Below are 17,688 nucleotides of genomic sequence, written 5' to 3' on the forward strand. Positions count from 1 at the left end.
TAAAATGTCCATCCAAATATTTCCATCTTAGAGGAAACATCACGAACAGAGGGAACAGAGGGCCTAAAATTGAACTGTCATTAGAACAAATTCATAAACGATCGTTTTCAACAGCAGACTAAACAGTGTCCAACTTAACTCATGTCAACAGGAGACGTCAACTGAAATAATGATAATAATAATAGGCCTAATAATAATAAAGATAGACGTCAACATATTCCATATTCTGATTTACTTTTTAGGCTAATTATACACAATTTAAACCTGTTGCTATTTTAACAACTCAATGCGAACAATGCGGACGCGCCTTTGATGCGCACAGCTGTTCAATGCGGGGTTGTACAGAAGACAGAAACAGCCGCAAGTCATCTTGTACTTGTAGCCTTGACCGGTATTTGTTTTTGATCAGGGTGAGAGCAGAAAACCCACATTCACACAGGTAAGTGGAGGTGAAGGGGATCAGGACTCTCATGGCTTTGGCGGACACATGGGGAAACTCGCTCTCGACACTCAACCAGAATCGCGTAATCGGCATTTCCACCAGTCTCTGTTTCAAGTCCACATTTGAGCTGAGCTCAACAAGAGCCTCCTCCTCTTGTATGCTCAGATCATCTCGGACTGTAGGTGGGAATGAGAAGGGGTTTCTGACCCACTGGTTTCCCAGTGGCTCCTCTCCGAAATACTGTCCGAACTGGTCGCGCAGCCCGCTCAGATGCGCGCTGATGACCTGTTTCACAGAGCTGAGCGGCAGCGCTGTCTTCTCCAGCGCATCCTCCAATGTTGGGAACATTTCAACAGAGCCCCTTCCAATACGGGCACGCCACACATCCAGCTTCTTCCTGAAGCTGGACACTTGGTCGTGTGCCGTATAAACATTGCACTCTTTGCCCTGGAGAGAAGTATTCAGGGTGTTGATCCGCTCGAAAATGTCAGACAGATATGCCAACAGCGCGAGCCAGTTCATGTCTTCCAGATGTTTTGCGAGAGGGGAGTTAATCTCGGTGAGGAAGAGGTAGACTTCTTCTCGCAACTCGCAGAGCCTGGTGAGGACTTTTCCCCGAGAGAGCCACCTCACCTCGGAATGCAGGAGCAGTTGCTTGAATTGAGCGCCCATTTCATCGCACAGGATTTTAAACAGGCGTGCGTTTAAGGCTCGTGATTTAATTGTGTTCACAATTTTCACTGCATTATCCAGAACCGCACGCAATTCGTTGGGCATCGTTTTTGCTGCTAAAGCCTGGCGATGAATGATGCAGTGTTTCCAAACAGCGGCAGGGGCAACGGTCTGCACTTGTTTCACAAGACCGCTGTGACGGCCGGTCATGGCCCTTGCCCCATCCGTGCATATGCCACAACACCGACTCCACTCAAGGCCTTCGGCCTGGTAAAAATCATTCAGCGCCTTGAAAAGTTCATCTGCTGTTGTGCGGGCAGGGAGGGGAACGCAAAACAAAAAATCTTCGCGCACACTTTGCTCTTCAATAAACCTGACGTACACCATCAATTGAGCGCAGTGTGCAACGTCAGTGGACTCATCCAGTTGAATGGCGTGGATGGGGCTTTTGCGAACACTGTTCACCACCTGCTCTTTGACATCGTAAGCCATGTCGGATATTCGTCGCTGGATGGTGTTGTCAGACATTGGGATCGTGTCAAGTTTAGCTGCAGCTGCTTCTCCCAGCATCACTGAACACATATCTCTAGCTGCAGGGAGCAAAAAAGTTTCTCCATCAGTATGGGGCTTGCCTGCCTTCGCTATATGGAGAGCAGCTCGATAAGATGCCTCAGTTGCCTTAGCGTTAGTGGTGCCAAACGAAAGCATTACCGCTTTTTGTGATCTAAATTCATCAAGTTTCCTCTGAAAAAACTCCAGTGGCTTGTCAACTAAAGTCGTGTGTTTAGTTTCTACATGACGGCGCAGTTTACATGGCCGCATACTGTCATTTGCCAATGTCTCTTTACACACAACACATTGCGGCAGAGGTGCGCTCTCAGAACCAGACCACGTAAACCCTAATTTTAAATATTCAGGATCGTATTTCCTACGTTTTTTGGGGGGCTCCTCCCTTTCTGCTGACTTCTGTTGTGGTATCAGAAAACGACGCATTTTTCACTAGTCCTGCTTATTCACACACGGAAGCACGAACAATCAGTCTACTGAGATGTTGACAGAAACCGTTATATTTTTTCGCGGGTTTCGCGGGCTCGCGCGCCTCCCCTGCGACTCTTTGGCGCCCCCCAGGGGAGGCGCGCCTCACCTATTGAAAACCACTGACATAAGGGATTGAGAATGAGGAGTCACGTGACTCCGGTCGGCCATGTTGGCAGAAGACGCGAGTCACTCTTGAAAAGGTAACATTCATTTTTGTTGACTAGTTAAAGTTGCACTATGTAGGATGGCAGTAAAGGCGTTTTTTTTTTTCAAAATCAGTGAAATATGTGTTCTCCTAATCTCTTGGACTGCACTTAATTAGTGCAGCTTTCATTCATTGTTTCTCCATTTATTGTTTATAGCATATTATTTGAACCAAAGATGAAATGGAATAAGTAAAATAGGCTACAATAAAATAAGTTGTTTTAAATTCAGTTAAATGCAGACACACTCAAGTAAGTCAAGGGCCTAACTCCTTGATAATGAGTTCCATTGTTAGGTGAGCTATACACTATTTGCTATGCACTATATTGAAAAGGTTAATATTTTTTCTATGCATGGAAATACAGTTTTGTTCTACTTGCTGAAAAATCATCTCCTCACACAGATAACTACAAGCTGGCAGAGAAGAAATATGAGCAATATATGGTAAATTCCTGCACAGAGACAGATGATGGCACAGCCATTAACCAGAAAAGAGTGCGCAGGCCCCCCGGGGAAATTCCTCCAGTGAGGGTAAGGCCTCTTCAGTACAGACTGAATTATGTACAAAATTAAATAAATGTTTCCCTGTCAGTACAAATGATGGTCTTTCGTTGCAGATGAGTCAGCTCTTCAGCCAAGGAAGCAGGCCAGGAATGTGGGTCGATGTGAAAGCCCAGTTGGTAAGTTTGTCAAATAATTTTGCGTATCTTGGTGCCAACATCACAGAAATCACCCATTACATGTTATGTGACTAATCTAATTGGTTCTTTTTTTTTCTTTTCAGAACAACACATTCCTTCACCATCATCATGTAAGCGTTTTCCCAATTGTGTGATGCATTGGCATGGGCTACTGTTTTCAAATTACATACATAAGAATCTCGCCATATTATAATTGACATCTGTGTCATCTTTCTATGCAGGGCCTCAGAGCCGTGTAGCCGCCAGTCCCTCCAGCCATGCACCCAGCTGTCAGACGGGTGAAGACTCGGATATTGAGGAACAATCACTATTCCCGGAAGTCGAGGGTATATTTGCTTTGAATTATATATTTATACTATCTGATTACAAGCTCCTAACCAAGAAAGCAAGCCAACAATTTTCTTTTCAAAAACTTCAGGAATGACCCATGGCGAAGAGCGGGGGGCATCAGGCATGGCTGTCCTAATAAAGCGTAAGTACTTGATACACAATTGATGTTCACACAGCAAAAGTGTTTTGAGTGTAAAACTACAATGAATTTCATCTCAATTCTACCTTTTAGTTATGAAAGAACAGAAGGCCATCCAGTTGCAAACAAGAAGAAGTAAGTACTACATGCACACATTTTCACATATAACAAGTATATTAATTTTTAAAAAATAATATCAATTCTATAATAAATACACCTAGCAATGGAAGAGCACATGGGGCGTGTGACCAGAAGGATGGAGGCTATCGAGAGGAGGATTGAGGGTTTGGAGAAGAAGTCTGACACGTTAGAGGCTGCTGTTCTCTCCAACCTGCCTCAGCATCAGCCTCCTCAGCAGGAAGAGGTCCTGCTGAGTCAATGTCAAACAGTGGAGGAGCTAGGAGTCTTGCCCAACCAGAGAGAAAGAACCAAATGGTAATTAATTGGTTATAATTATATATGAAGATGTATGCATGTAATGTGTTTAATTTGAATAATGAAAGTAGACCACATAAGCTTTTCATTTGTTTTCACTTCATTTAATTTGTTTAGTCTTTTTCTAGAAACGTTTCCTGGGAAGCCTGGGTGGGGCGAATCCGGGGGCCGCCGTTCCGTGCATGTTACGCCAGGTGGCTACAAATCAGGTCCTGGGGGAGTACAGCCTGAGGGGGAGGAGGGCAAAAAAGGCCTTCCAGGGCCTGGCCCTGTACAAAGTTATTACCGGTAAGTTTAACAGGTATTTTTTACAATTCAGTGTTATGCCAAGTTTGATTGAGGTTTAAATGTGTAACTTTTTTTAAACTTTCATTTAACTTTCATTTGTAGAGGCCTGCATGCAGAACTACCCGCTAACAAAGGTTGCTGACACAGAAGAGTGCATTAGCCATGCACTGAAATTTGCACCGCACAGAAGGTAAATGTAAACTTTAGTCTGTCATATCAATCTCTGAATAGTCACATTAATGAAATTAAATATTGGTACTAAGTTGGATTAAACCGTTTCGTATTCTTTTTAGGCCAGCTCCTCAAGACGGAACAGACTGAACCAAATACCATCATCAGCACCAGCACCCACACCCATTTTTTTATTATTGTAGTTAATTGTATTTTATTCATACTGTTTTTTTGTTTATATTTTATTATTATTGTTTTATTGAAATAAAACCATGCAAATACAACCATTTTTGATGTTTATTCTTGTATTTAACAGTATTGATTTGGTATTAAACATTCTCGTCCTGCAACATTTGCCATCACTGCTTAGCTCTGAAGTAAATAGTTGTCGTGCATTTTTACAAACTAGAAATATGATAACATTGTGGGAAAGAACCCAAATATGTAATCAACCATGTTACTAGAATGCATAGTAACCTTGTTACAGAGAACTGAAATAAAACGTTTGACTTTGGTTCTCTAAAGGTTTGGTTATAACCAAACCAAAATCTACCACTTAAAAACGTTCCCTTTGGTTGTATAGGGGAACCAACACATAATAAACAAGGTTGGGGGAACCTCATGAGAACGTCTAGGGAACCAAATATCTAACCAACAACGTTGTGGGAACCATATGGGAACGGCAAGGGAACGTAATGGGAACCACACACATAACGTTCTGGGAACCTAAATAAATGTTACCTGCTAACCAAATTAGAACCGGAAAAAAAAAAAAAAAATCAACGTACTCAGAACCTAAAAAACAACCAAGGGCTAACGTTCCAGGAACATTCTCGGAACGTCATCATGACCCCTCTGTCCTTTCAGGCTGCTGCTCCACATTTACAGTAGCTGATAATGTAAAACAACCTACTGGCTGAAGTATTTGCATTAAGTTCATCATCTCCCTCAGGCTTCTCCAATGTTATTGGTGCACTACACTGTACCCATGTACGCATCCAGGCCCCTGCTGGACCCGTGGAGGCTGACTATGTAAACCGAAAATTTTTCCATATCCTAAATGTACAGGTACACTTGGGGATAATTGTCCATAGACTCTGAACTGGATTTCTCATTTTGAAAAATACCACATCAACCCCTTTGAGTAATGCTGAGCAATGTTACATTTATGCCCTGTGAAACCTCATCATTGACTCCTATCCTCCATTTCCACTAATAAAACAGAACTGAATACTGATAAACAGAACTAAGGGGAAACAAAGACTGAATCTAAATACAGAAAACACTAAGAGTAACGAATATAAATAACACCAACAACCAAGTCCAAAAACATAACCAAAAACCCAGATCCTGACACTATGTACTCTTAAGAGCGACATGCTTCATGATCTGAGAGGTCTGACAAGAATAGGGCTCCTGAGCAGGTCCAAAAAATATCTACAAGCTATACCATTCAGAACTTTGCTCATTCTTGGCTCTGGTCTGCTTTTTGGGTCCAGATCCTCCACCGTGTGACATAGTGAAGAAATTATATTTTGAGATCAATCTTACAATGTAACAGCAGTGAATTTACTCACATATGTAATGTTGTTGGATGCTACTGGCAAAAAAAATATGGAAATCCATATAGAAATATATAGAAACTGATTGTGCCGGGTCCCTATGATGACACATCAACACAGCAATACATTACAACAGCACTTTGTCACCCTAGATGTATTTAGGCCATGACATCACTTGCTTAGGGTTCAAACTATTTTCTAAATGCAAGGAAGTGTCATTGTTTTGGACTAAGATACATTCTTTCTACCATTCCGCTGTGATGTTATCAGACGCTTTTATAGCAATTAAAGTAAAGTTGCTTTTATGACCACTAGATTTAGCATATTCTTTTTGGACATAGTTTCATAGCCCATTATTGCCTGCAAGGGCAAATGACCCATGGGTTTTTGTGAGAATGATCTCTTTTTGGTACCGCAGTCTCTACGTCTCTTTGAGTTGCCCTGTGAGCTGCCTCAGCTCTCTGTCATTTGCTTTGTTTTCATATTACATATTGTATGCATTGATTGATGCACTTTTTCTTTGGGCCCTGCTGAAAGATATATGTGTCATAGTGTTGTGTTCCTGCTTGGCTCACAGTGCCACTGCAGAGGTTTTAAAGTGCTCTTTTCATTGGAAATTATTATGTTTCTAAATTAGCAGAGCAAGGTTCCCTATTGAGGTTTGCAGTTGTCTGTGATATGAAGAATCCAGCAAATCTTTGTCTTGAGGATCTGTCTTTCTTTTGGTTTCTCTCGAAGAAATGAGTAATAACTTATAAATAAGTAAGTAAGCAAGTGAGCTTATTTTAGGATGCACTACAGTTTGGTTATTATCCTGGAGTTGGTGTTGTAGGTCAGTGAGCCCACTCTCATCTGGACAAAGCACGTAGCACGATGCAGATCATGTTTTTTTTATTTCTCTTGTGCTTTCAATACAACACAGCCTGTCCTATCATGTAAGAAACTGCAGAAAATACAGCTTGATGCCTGCGCAGCCACCTGGATTATTGACTATCTGACAAACAGACCACAGTTTGTGAGACTGAAGGGTTGTGTGTGTCAGCAGCACAAGTGCACCACAAGGGACTGTACTCTGTGTCTCTTCACTCTGTACACATCAGACTTCAAGTGCAATTCACCTGTCCTCTTCAGAAATACTCAGATGACTCTGCAGTTGTTGAGTGTATCAGTGATGGAAAAGAGGCCGAGTGCAAGGAACTGGTCAATCACTTTCTGGCATATTGTGGGATCAGTCACCTCATCTTGAACTCAAACAAAATAGAAAAGATGATTATGGATTTTTGGAGAACCAGAGGTAAGCTACCCAGATAGCAGTGGACTCCGGGGCGGATCCGCCCTCAAGCCGGGCAGGGCCGCCATCCTGATCAACCGCTCGCCCCGCCTCCACAAGCTAAGCACTGTCTCCATCCTAGGTGAAGAGGTGGAAGTGGATAAGGAAAACAGATCTCTGGGGAGTCTATTTGGACAGCGATGCCAAATGCAGCACAGCACCGAGGCTGTCTTCAAGAAAGGACATAACAGACTGAACTACTTGAGGAAATTAAGCCCCCTTTACTGTCCACATAGACATGCTGCATATTTTCTACAAGTCTTTGGTGGAGAGTGGAATCTGCTTAGCAGCAATCAATTGGGACGGCAGCATCAAAGCCAGAGACTCACAGAAACTGAACAAACCGATAAAGAAGGCTGACTCTGCGTTGAGGACTGCTCTGAAACTCGTAAAAAGAAGAATGCTCCACAAGCTAATAAACATAACATAGCACAACACTATATATCCTCGACATGACTTTATATACATAACTGAGTGTGATCAGAAAAAGAAGACAAAAATTACAGCAACACTTTAATTTCTCTTTTGGACAAATGGCGTATTTTTTTCATTTATTTTTCATTTCTGTGTTACTGAGAGGATTTCACCTCACTGTCTTTTGGGCACCCTGGAAAACATGTTTTGAATTGATGCCTTAATCCATTTTTAACAAAACTCAGAAAATATTTGTGGAAAGCACTATTGCTGAGATATTTTATGAGGGACAAAGGTGAAAGTTAGATTATTATAACATTTTAACGTCTAGTTTTAACAGTTTTTTTTGCGTGCGGTTAGTATACCATCTTATCACTTTTCTAGTTTATTGCAGAGGATTTCTTTAAGTTTAAGGTTTTGTTCTTCCACCATCCTGAATACAATGTCTGTCCTCATGTGTTGCAACAAGTCCTTTCACGTAGCTCCATGATAGATTGACTAAGCAGACATAAGTCTGTTCAATGCATTCTTCCTCTTGCATTGTGATGTATCACATACTGATATTTTACTGTGCTTGCATTTTGAGGCTTTCACAACTGCAATTAGACCTGTTACCACAATGATCCTTTAAAAATGCTGAGTGAGCCATTTGAGTCTACAGTTAAAAGAAGTAACACTCAACAGTTATACTCCCAGCATCAAAACTGATTTCAGCCTACAGAACATGGATGGAACTTTGAGAAATAATTTTCCTTTTATGTATCCAGTGGCTCACGGATTACATAACAAAGATGTACAGTAACACAACTAAACAGATGAGAGGGAGGCTTCTGTGTAGTGTCACTGTTAGGAAAAGCTGGTAACCTATGACTTAGATAAAAGCGAATCAGACAACAATGCAGACAGACCTTCAGAACATGCATGTCAAGTTAATTGTGATTCTAAAACTGACTAGAAGTGAGTGTGCATGATTATTTGTCTCATTTGTATCTGTAACTGGCAATCTGTCCAGGGTTATTATCTGTCTCTTGCCCAGTGGTTGCTTGGATAGGCTCCAGCATCCTGTGACGCTGCAGCTTTGCTACATATCAGGAGTCTTTAATTCAGGCAAGAGCTCTAACTGGAGCCCCTCTAAAGATAAAAGTATATTCATGTCCACAAGAAATTATTGCATCTTTGTTACAGTTACTGTAAATACTCATTACGTAGTTGACTTTTATGTCTATTCTAAATTGATGGTATGTTATGCTACAAACCCAAACATGTGGTTCATCATTTTTCCTGGATAAACATTTGCACCATTATGCAATTTCATAAATTCCTGTTCTATATCATAGGGAACCGAGTGAAGAAACAGTCGCGTTCTTCCTCTGCAGCATTCATCCATCCATCTATTTTCTATACCCGCTTAATCCGTCGGTCTGGTCGTGGGGGGGCTGGAGCCTATCCCAGCAGTCATCTGGCGAGACCCTCTGCATAATATTTTTGTCAATTTATTTGACACTATTTTTTATAGATTTTTGCCAGTTTTTTTTTTCTACTGAAACAAAGATGGTCAATTTAATTGACAAAAACATGGGAGGACTGATCAAGCATTCATTCATTTTAAAGGTGTTAAAAGGTAACATTCACCATGCCCTCAAACGTGTTTTACTGTATTACCACTACTTAGTCAATAAGAAATCTAATTTTTGGTAGTTGTTCAAATGTATTATAGATTTAAAAACAGGTGAAGATCAAAATTGATTTTATTTATTCATTTTCTCTCCGTTCCTTTGCAAATCTTTTATGCCCTGCAGTTGTTGTAAAACAGCTTCCCTACTGGTTCGTTTGAGAACTGCTGCAGGAATTCTCCCAGTTCATCCAAAGAGAGCTTCTCCACCCAGTTTTCTTCTGTGTTTCTTGCTGTGCCAGCGCCGCTCTGAATGGGCTGGTCATTGTTGTCCACGCAGCAGAAGGCATTCCACATGTAGTCTGGGATGTTGACCCGCTTCACATTGTTTTTGACAATCCAGTTGTCCGCAGAAGGAATGGCTCCAACCAGCACATAGGCCTTTGAACATTTGGCTAGGAAAAGATCTGTAAGTTCACTCTCATAAATCCTCCAGGCGTTTTGATTCATTTTGGGATTCTGAGGAATCACATTGGTTAAGGTGAAAGTGGCGTTGCGGCTGGGGACTGCAAGAGAAATGAAGAGGGAATTGCTGTATAAATTAACGGGAAAAAAATAGAATAAGATAGAAACAATTCAACAATTGTGGACACAGAGAAACATTTTTAAGTGTTAAGGTCAAACAGGGTGTCAGAGAGCAGACGATAAGTCTGTTCAATGCATTCTTCCTGTCACGCCCATGGCATTTTCCCCATGTTTTTAGTTTTATGTTTTAGGTGGTTTTATGTCTTGGTTTTTGAGTTCATGTCTTATATTTAGTTTACCATTGTCTTCCCCACAGTTTCTGTTTGCTCATTTTCACTCACGTCACCTGTTTGTCATTGTCCCCAGCTGCACTCAGTCACCAATCACTCCCAGTTCCCTATTTAGTTTCCAGGCTCCCCTGTCTTTTTGTGAAATCCTTTCCCCGATATCACCTCTCCCTTACCACGTAAAGTTAAGTGTTTTTCCATGCCATGCTTTGTCGTTTGTTTTGTTTTTGTCATAGTCCTGTTCATGTTTTGATTTCACAGTTTAAGTCTTGTTATCCGGCTCAGCCGCACCTTTTGTTTAACTTTTGTTTGTAAAATAAACCAAGCTTGCTTTTCTCACTTCTGGAGTCCGCATCCGTGTCCTACCAACCCACCCCTTCACGACACTTCCTCTGGCGTTGTGACGTATCACATACGAATATTTTGCTGGGCTTGCATTTTATAAGGCTTTCACATCTGCAATTAGACCTGTTACCACAATGATCCTTTAAAAATGCTGAGTTAGCCATTTGAGTCGCAGCTAGAAGAGAGGAACGACATTCAGGGATAAAGTGCCGGTGCGCTTAATAACATGTAAAGAAGAGAAGCACCCACTTATAATTCAAAGGTTGTTTTTTTTTTTTTTTTTTTGTATCAGGTCATAATAACAAAACAAAAAATAAATCTGGTCTCTACCATTTCTCAAATAAACTAGAGAATTTAGATTTAAATTCCTTTGGTTCCCCTACAGTTATAAGAAGTAACACCACTATCATCTAGAAACCAAAGATGTAAACTGTGGTATCTCAGCCCACAGGCACAAGGTCAGTTTAAGACCCAGGAATGTGCATGACAAAACTCAATGTACCTCAGAATGAAAAGACATGTATGTGGCAAAGTAGTAGAATACATATGTGGAAAGTGAGCACAAGCAGTAATGTGTCGGGGATCTCTGGAAGTGCAGTCCCATGTAATGTTGTCCACCCACAGAACACCAGCATTCAACCTCCACTACCTGAATGGTGTCCGTTGGGGTTGAGGTGACCACGGTCAAAGCCAGAGTGTGTGTAGTCCTCATTTAGAGCTTGTCTCTCTCCCAGGTAAATCCCAGGGTAGTCCTTCCCCAGCCAGTAGCCATCCTTCATCTCTGCTTGCCAGGACATATTCACCAGCTAAACCACACGAAAAACACAGATATTCTGACATACAAAGGGTGCAAGATATATAAAGATGCCCATCATGCAAAAAACAGCACAACACGTCTTTGTGCTCTTGATACATAATCTGTATGAGACTCAGATCAACAGTTTTAATAACATCAAGCAGTGTGCTGAGACAGTATGATCTTGAATGATACCAACCTGAGGCTCTACAAACCACCTTTTCTCCCTGCCACCCCCATTGCTGGGCTCAAATTGATAAGCAGAGTAGACAGCGATGCGATGGTTGGTGTCATACAGCGTGGCAAAGTGGTACCTTATGGTGGAAAGATTATCACCCGTTATTAGAGGATCAGAAGGGTTGCTGTGGTAATATCAAAGGCCAGGAGATATTAGCGCAATGGTCGGAAGATTTTTTTCCGAGAATTAAATCAACTGAAATGAAGAGAATATTTAGAGGTTCAGATGATAATACTGAAAATACTGTTGATTGTTTGGTATTCCCTCTGCCGATTAGGTACCTGTTGGCAAAGCGCTGACAGAGACGAGCAGCACCAGGTGTAGAAGCCCCCCATGCTGGAACCTTCTCTTTATAGAAGTACCTCATGCATTCTGGCACATCCTAGTGGGGAAAAACAACAAAACAGAATCCTCGATAATTTAATGTCTGACATAACACTTGAATGTAATGTTTTGAAGTTTTTGAAAAAGCTGCAAAAAGATCACAAACCTCAAAACGCCCCACAACATCTGCATGGACAGAAAAGAGGAGTGGCAGAAGAGTGCTCAAAGCTATCAAATTTTGCATGATCATCTGGGATTCTCAACTGCCCTCTCGAGTCGGAATAAAATGCAAACCCAAAGTGCTGAAATACACAGCAATAGGACTTCTTTTCTTGGAACCTAAAGATTTTTCACCACTTACTTAAGCCTCAGTTCCAAATGACTTGTGCGGAGTTCCAGGCTTAAAAAGTGCAGCTGGGAAATTCACACGCGTCACAGGTCACACGTGTGTCACAGACTAACCCACCCATCCTGTGGGCCATCCGATTTGTTGTCACCTGTGAGTTATTTACCTACTGGAGCAAAATGTCAGATGTTCGGTCATGTGATTCACTGTGCAAATGATTGTGAAACCAGCTGAGGAGAGTTGAGGCTGTATTATAAGTTTTCCAATAGGTGAAGCCACTTCCTCTGTTTGGTGACATTTTTTCCGGTCTAAATTGTCTTCCTCTCCTGTCCAGAATATGAATTTTGCGTTCCTTAAGAGTGTCTCTTGAGTGACCTGAGGAACAGACTGTCCTGAGTCGGGTCGTATGCTTTTGAATTTAGTGTCCCCTCTATAAAGGTTTGTGCACTTCTCTTTGCACTGAACTGCACACTGTATAGAACATTACCCAGTTTGTGTTTGGGTGTTTTATCCAGTTTTGTCTGAAGATGTAGTTGGGTTCGAAGAAGATCCTTCTAGAATAACACTTGTCATTCTTCCTCTCTCAGTCTAAAACTGTGTTTTTCTCTTTAGATTTCTTTGCTGACTTGACAAAGTTGCAGTTTACGTAATTGTTTGTTGCAACAATAGCTTATAAGCCAGAAACTCTCCAGCAGTCAGTGAGAACTACGGATGCCTTTAAGATCATTTTTTTTAATGTCTTTAAGAACCAAGAAAAGAAGTCAAGGTGCCATCAGTTTAAGCACTTAGAATAACCATGACCTGGATAACAGCGAGTTTTATTGAACTAGGCACTGTATGGGGTATAAAGCATTTGCTTTGCTTCACAGTTCAGACCTTCACGCTGGCAGAGGGTCAGTTTGTTTGTACCATCTGTGTTTGCTTGTGTGTATTTCCACTCACATGCTTGCTGCTGCACCTGTCTGCTGCCACACTTCAACCTCTAAATGTGCCCTTTCTTCACCTCCTTTCATCCTGATTGCACTGTTCTTACCTGACTCCTGTTAGTTAGTTATCCCATCTGCATGGGATGAACCATGATTTGGGTACCACATGATGTGTGAATGACACTGACCACATTTTGGGTGTGTAAAAAATGAAATGACAAATGCTCAACTCAACTTTGCTTATATAGCACTTTTTCAAAACAAAAGTGTAACTCAAAGTGCTTTACTTTACAAAGGCAACACTTTGAGTGGTTGGCAAGACACCCCACAAAAAAAAACAATGTTCAAAATTTCCAAATCTTATAAAAGCTATATAAAAAAATTAGGGCTGGGACTTTAGCGCGTTAATTTCGATTAATTAACTATACACATATTAGCGCGTTAAAAAAATAACACATTTTAATCGCACACTATAATTTTTTTTTTTTTTTTTTTTTTTTTTAAATACAGACGGATGGACGCAAGACTGATCGCACCCACTCAGAAATTTACTGATGATGAGGGCTGACGAGGGGCTCGTTGTGTAGCCAATATTTCATGCGGCATTAAATTTCATCTGGGCGGAATGAAAGAAAGATATGTCTGGAGAGAGCTTTTGCGTGTGCACGAGTACTTCCGGTGAAAACTTCCGGTGATTTGACAGCTAGCTCGTCAGGTTAGGGCCAGTGGCCGTAAACAAAGGTTATAGCCGAGAAGAAAGATGATAATATAACGTAGCTAAAAAGACTAGCTTTCTTCAGTAGCCTAATGCTTACCGATTTAGCAAGCCTAGCAGCCTCGTTGCTAATGCTAGCCGCCGTAACGTTACCAACCATACCCGACGTCAAGGAGTTGGCTGAGCAGGTTATGGAAGGGCTGGCAGAGTTAACTTCATAATGGGTGAGTGCAGGTTTCATTCACTTGTTTTCATTCGTTCACAGGATTGATTCACTACATTACATTCACTACAATACATCCGATTGCTGGCCGCCGAGCCATTATGTGTCTCGGACATGTAGCAGCTAGCGTGGAAGCTAACGGGGGCCCAACGCAGCTTAACATCCAAGATTCTATATACTGTGTTTTCATGCATGCTACATTCAGATTTCAAATAGGGATATGTTCTGTGTTTGTTGAAATATTGTTGAAAATGTTAATTTTCTAAAGGATAAAGTATATGCGATTAAAATGCGATTAATTTCGATTAATTAATTTCAAAGCCTGTAGTTAAAGGGATACAAGGTAGTTTAGCGGCAGTATAGCGATCTCTATTGGTCAAACTGAAATTCTACACTGTCGTAAAAATGCCCACCTGTACACACCCACTAACTAAACATCGTGGCGAATGCTGCCGTTGTGTTATTTAGTCAGTGCAGTTAGGTCATCTGATTTACAAGTGTAGACTGCCCACGTAAGATACTATAATCAGAGATTTTCTATAGAGAGAACTCAAGATAATATGCTATAATCCTGTTGCTGGAGGAAGTGGCTGGGGACAGCTCGTCTGGGTTTCTCTGCTCAGGCTGCTGTCCCCGCGACCCGATCCCCGGACAAGCGGAAGATGATGGATGTATGGATGTATGGATGGACTGTTGCTGATCTTGAATGGGATTCTTCCCTCATCATGGTGTATTCGTGGAGTGATTCCTTTGTATTAGCAGACACTTACAAAAGTTACATCTTAGACAGATGTGCGCAGGCACTACCAACATACACGCCGCAATTAACGCAGACTAGCTCTACACTATTCCGATTACAATCACAAATTAATCAATTTTCATTTGTAGATAACAATTCTTGTTCGGATCAAAACGCTATTCTTATTATAATCAGGTCAGTCCGTGTATTTCTGAAGCTAGGCTACGTCTCGAACTCAGGAGGAATTAGAGCACCGTCATCACCTGTCTCTTTGCGATCTAAAACGCAGATCACTATGGTAGATGAACAAGATCACGCTTGGAGAAATTTCACAAAGATGGGAAGTGCCAACATCGAACGTTTCATATTCAGTCTGTGAAAGGCAGAATATGAAACGCTTGGTGTTGGCTCTTCAACGCAAGCGAACACATAGCCTACAACTACAGCTAGCATACAGTACCTAGCTAAGTGCCGTAAACACAAACGACTCTTCTCACGCATCACGACACTTCAGAAGCGGGTCGCTCCTGCCGAAGTTACATATGGGATTTTCAGCATACAGACCCCTGTTGGGAGCGAGACAGGCTTCATTCGCTTACCATTGACTTGTTTAACCTTTGTTAAACTCCTGAAGGCTATGATTTTAGGTGAAAATGCTACCTAGTGCCCCTTTAACGCAATTAAAAATTTTAATCGAGTCACAGCCCTAAAAAAAATATACAAGCAATACACAGGAGAAAACTAAAGAAGGCTCTGTTAAGGATGTAAGTTTTAAGCTTAGTTTTAAAAACAGAGAATATGTCTACATTTCAAATTGACACTGTCACGCCCATGGACTTATATTTTTAGTTTCATGTTTTAAGTTACGTTTTTGTGTTCAGTTCATGTCTTGATTTTGAGTTTTAGTTCTGCCATTGGTTTTCCCCTCCCCCTGTTAATTAGTTCATTCCCCTCACTTGTCTGTTTATTCCGCACCAGCTGCACCTTGTGTCCAATCACTCTCACTCCCTATTTAGTTTCCAGTCTCCCCTCTCAGTGTGTCAGATCTTTGTTTGCTTACCCTGCCGTTCATGTTTCCTTACCTTACCATTCATGTTTCCTTACCTTACCATACCTACCTGACCTGCCTGCCTTGCTTCCCGTTGTTCCAAGTTAAGTATTTATTTATCTATGCCATACCAAGTCCTTTGTTTATTTCGTCACAGTTTGTTTTTTTTAATCCGGCTTAGCCGCGCTTTTTGTTTGTACTTTGTTATTTTTTTTGTAAATAAACCCAGTTTTGCTTTTTAAGTCCGCATCCGTGGCCTCCATCCTCACCAACCCTGACAGAAAGATCCGACCAAAAATGGACGTGGCGGATTTTAAAACCGTATTACGGCTGGCCGAAGATCTCTGTTCCTGCTTGGAGCAGGACAGCACCTCCTGGAGAAGGTTGGATGTGGCCAATGACATTATTGACTTTTTCTTGGCAAAGCAAGTTCTCCAGACCTGGCCTGTGGACCTGTCTCGCATCTGGGGGAAGGCGAGGACTATGCAGCGTGCTGCAACGCTCGACATTTTTGGCATGGAGCCGGAACAGGTAGCTGCACTGTACTCATCCCCCCTCACCTCTCCAACATCTCAGTCCACAGAGTCCAGCGACCCAGCAGCAGCCACAGTGTCCAGCGACCCAGCCACAGTGTCCAGCGACCCAGCCACAGTGTCCAGCGACCCTGACAAAGAGGCCACAGTGCCTGTCCAAGAGGCCACAGTGCCTGTCTAAGAGGCCACAGTGCCTGTCTAAGAGGCCACAGGGCCTGTCCAAGAGGCCACAGGGCCTGTCCAAGAGGCCACAGGGCCTGTCCAAGAGGCCACAGGGCCTGTCCAAGAGGCCACAGGGCCTGTCCAAGAGGCCACAGGGCCTGTCCAAGAGGCCACAGGACCTGACCACGAGCCTGACCAAGAGGCCACAGGGCCTGACCACGAGCCTGACCAAGAGGCCACAGGGCCTGACCATGAGGCCACAGGGCCGGAAAAAGAGGCCACAGGGCCTGACAAAGCCTCAGAGCCCATGGGACCCTGGCCCATGGACTCGCTTTTTCGAGCCCCTCCCTCCCACCCCCAGACATTGGGGATGTCTGGGATCCATCCCTTAAAGCCCCCCCCCCCCCCCCCCCACCCCCGCCGGATGTCCGGCCGCCTGCTGGACGGTACCCGGCTCCTCCTGCTGCCACGTCGTCGGAGGTCTGGGTGCCAACCAGACCACCGCCTCCTGCCACGTCGTCGGATGTCCGGCCGCCTGCTGGACAGTCTCCGGCTCCTCTTCCTGCCACGCCGTCAGAGGTCTGGGCGTCCGCCAGACCACCACCTCTTCCTGCCACGCCGTCAGAGGTCTGGGCGTCCTCCAGACCACTGTCTCCTGCCGCCACGCCGACGGAAGTCTGGGCGCCCGCCAGACCACCGTCTCCTGCCGCCCGAAGCCAGTACTCTTACCGCATGCCTGATCGGCCACTGCAGCCACGCCACCGGAGTTCTGGTCCCCCGTCTGACCGGCTTCGAGCCCCTCCCTCCCACCCTCAGACTTTTTAGGGTCGTCTGGGATCCACTCCTTGAGGGGGGGGCTCTGTCTGTTTTAAATTACGTTTTTGTGTTCAGTTCATGTCTTGATTTTGAGTTTTAGTTCTGCCATTGGTTTTCCCCTCCCTCTGTTAATTAGTTCATTCCCCTCACCTGTCTGTTTATTCCCCACCAGCTGCACCTTGTCTCCAATCACTCTCACGCCCTATTTAGTTTCCAGTGTCCCCTCTCAGTGTGTCGGATCTTTGTTTGCTTACCCTGCCATTCATGTTTCCTTACCTTACCTACCTGTACCCAAGTTAAGTATTTATTTATCTATGCCATACCAAG

General features: G+C 43.0%; 2 protein-coding genes and 1 long non-coding RNA gene across 3 annotated transcripts; 1 reads left to right on the plus strand and 2 right to left on the minus strand.

Moving 5' to 3' along the window:
- Window positions 1-283: 283 nt before the first annotated feature.
- On the minus strand, window positions 284-1,606 carry LOC142388714 (zinc finger BED domain-containing protein 5-like). Its single transcript, XM_075474259.1, has one exon. The coding sequence runs from the start codon at window positions 1,604-1,606 to the stop codon at window positions 284-286; it is 1,323 nt and encodes a 440-aa protein (XP_075330374.1).
- A 933-nt stretch (window positions 1,607-2,539) lies between these two features.
- On the plus strand, window positions 2,540-3,918 carry LOC142388916 (uncharacterized). Its single transcript, XR_012770340.1, has 7 exons — window positions 2,540-2,887; window positions 2,974-3,036; window positions 3,141-3,167; window positions 3,279-3,383; window positions 3,476-3,529; window positions 3,620-3,661; window positions 3,748-3,918. It is a non-coding gene; the product is annotated as an uncharacterized LOC142388916 (long non-coding RNA).
- A 5,594-nt stretch (window positions 3,919-9,512) lies between these two features.
- On the minus strand, window positions 9,513-16,359 carry LOC142388715 (endonuclease domain-containing 1 protein). Its single transcript, XM_075474260.1, has 6 exons — window positions 16,179-16,359; window positions 12,020-12,039; window positions 11,811-11,911; window positions 11,491-11,605; window positions 11,145-11,301; window positions 9,513-9,904 (listed from the first exon to the last, which is right to left on the minus strand). The coding sequence occupies exons 1-6, from the start codon at window positions 16,357-16,359 to the stop codon at window positions 9,513-9,515; spliced, it is 966 nt and encodes a 321-aa protein (XP_075330375.1).
- Between the last annotated feature and the right edge of the window lie 1,329 nt (window positions 16,360-17,688).

Source organism: Odontesthes bonariensis, chromosome 9 (genome assembly GCF_027942865.1).
Source record: "Odontesthes bonariensis isolate fOdoBon6 chromosome 9, fOdoBon6.hap1, whole genome shotgun sequence".
Lineage (NCBI taxonomy): Eukaryota > Metazoa > Chordata > Actinopteri > Atheriniformes > Atherinopsidae > Odontesthes > Odontesthes bonariensis.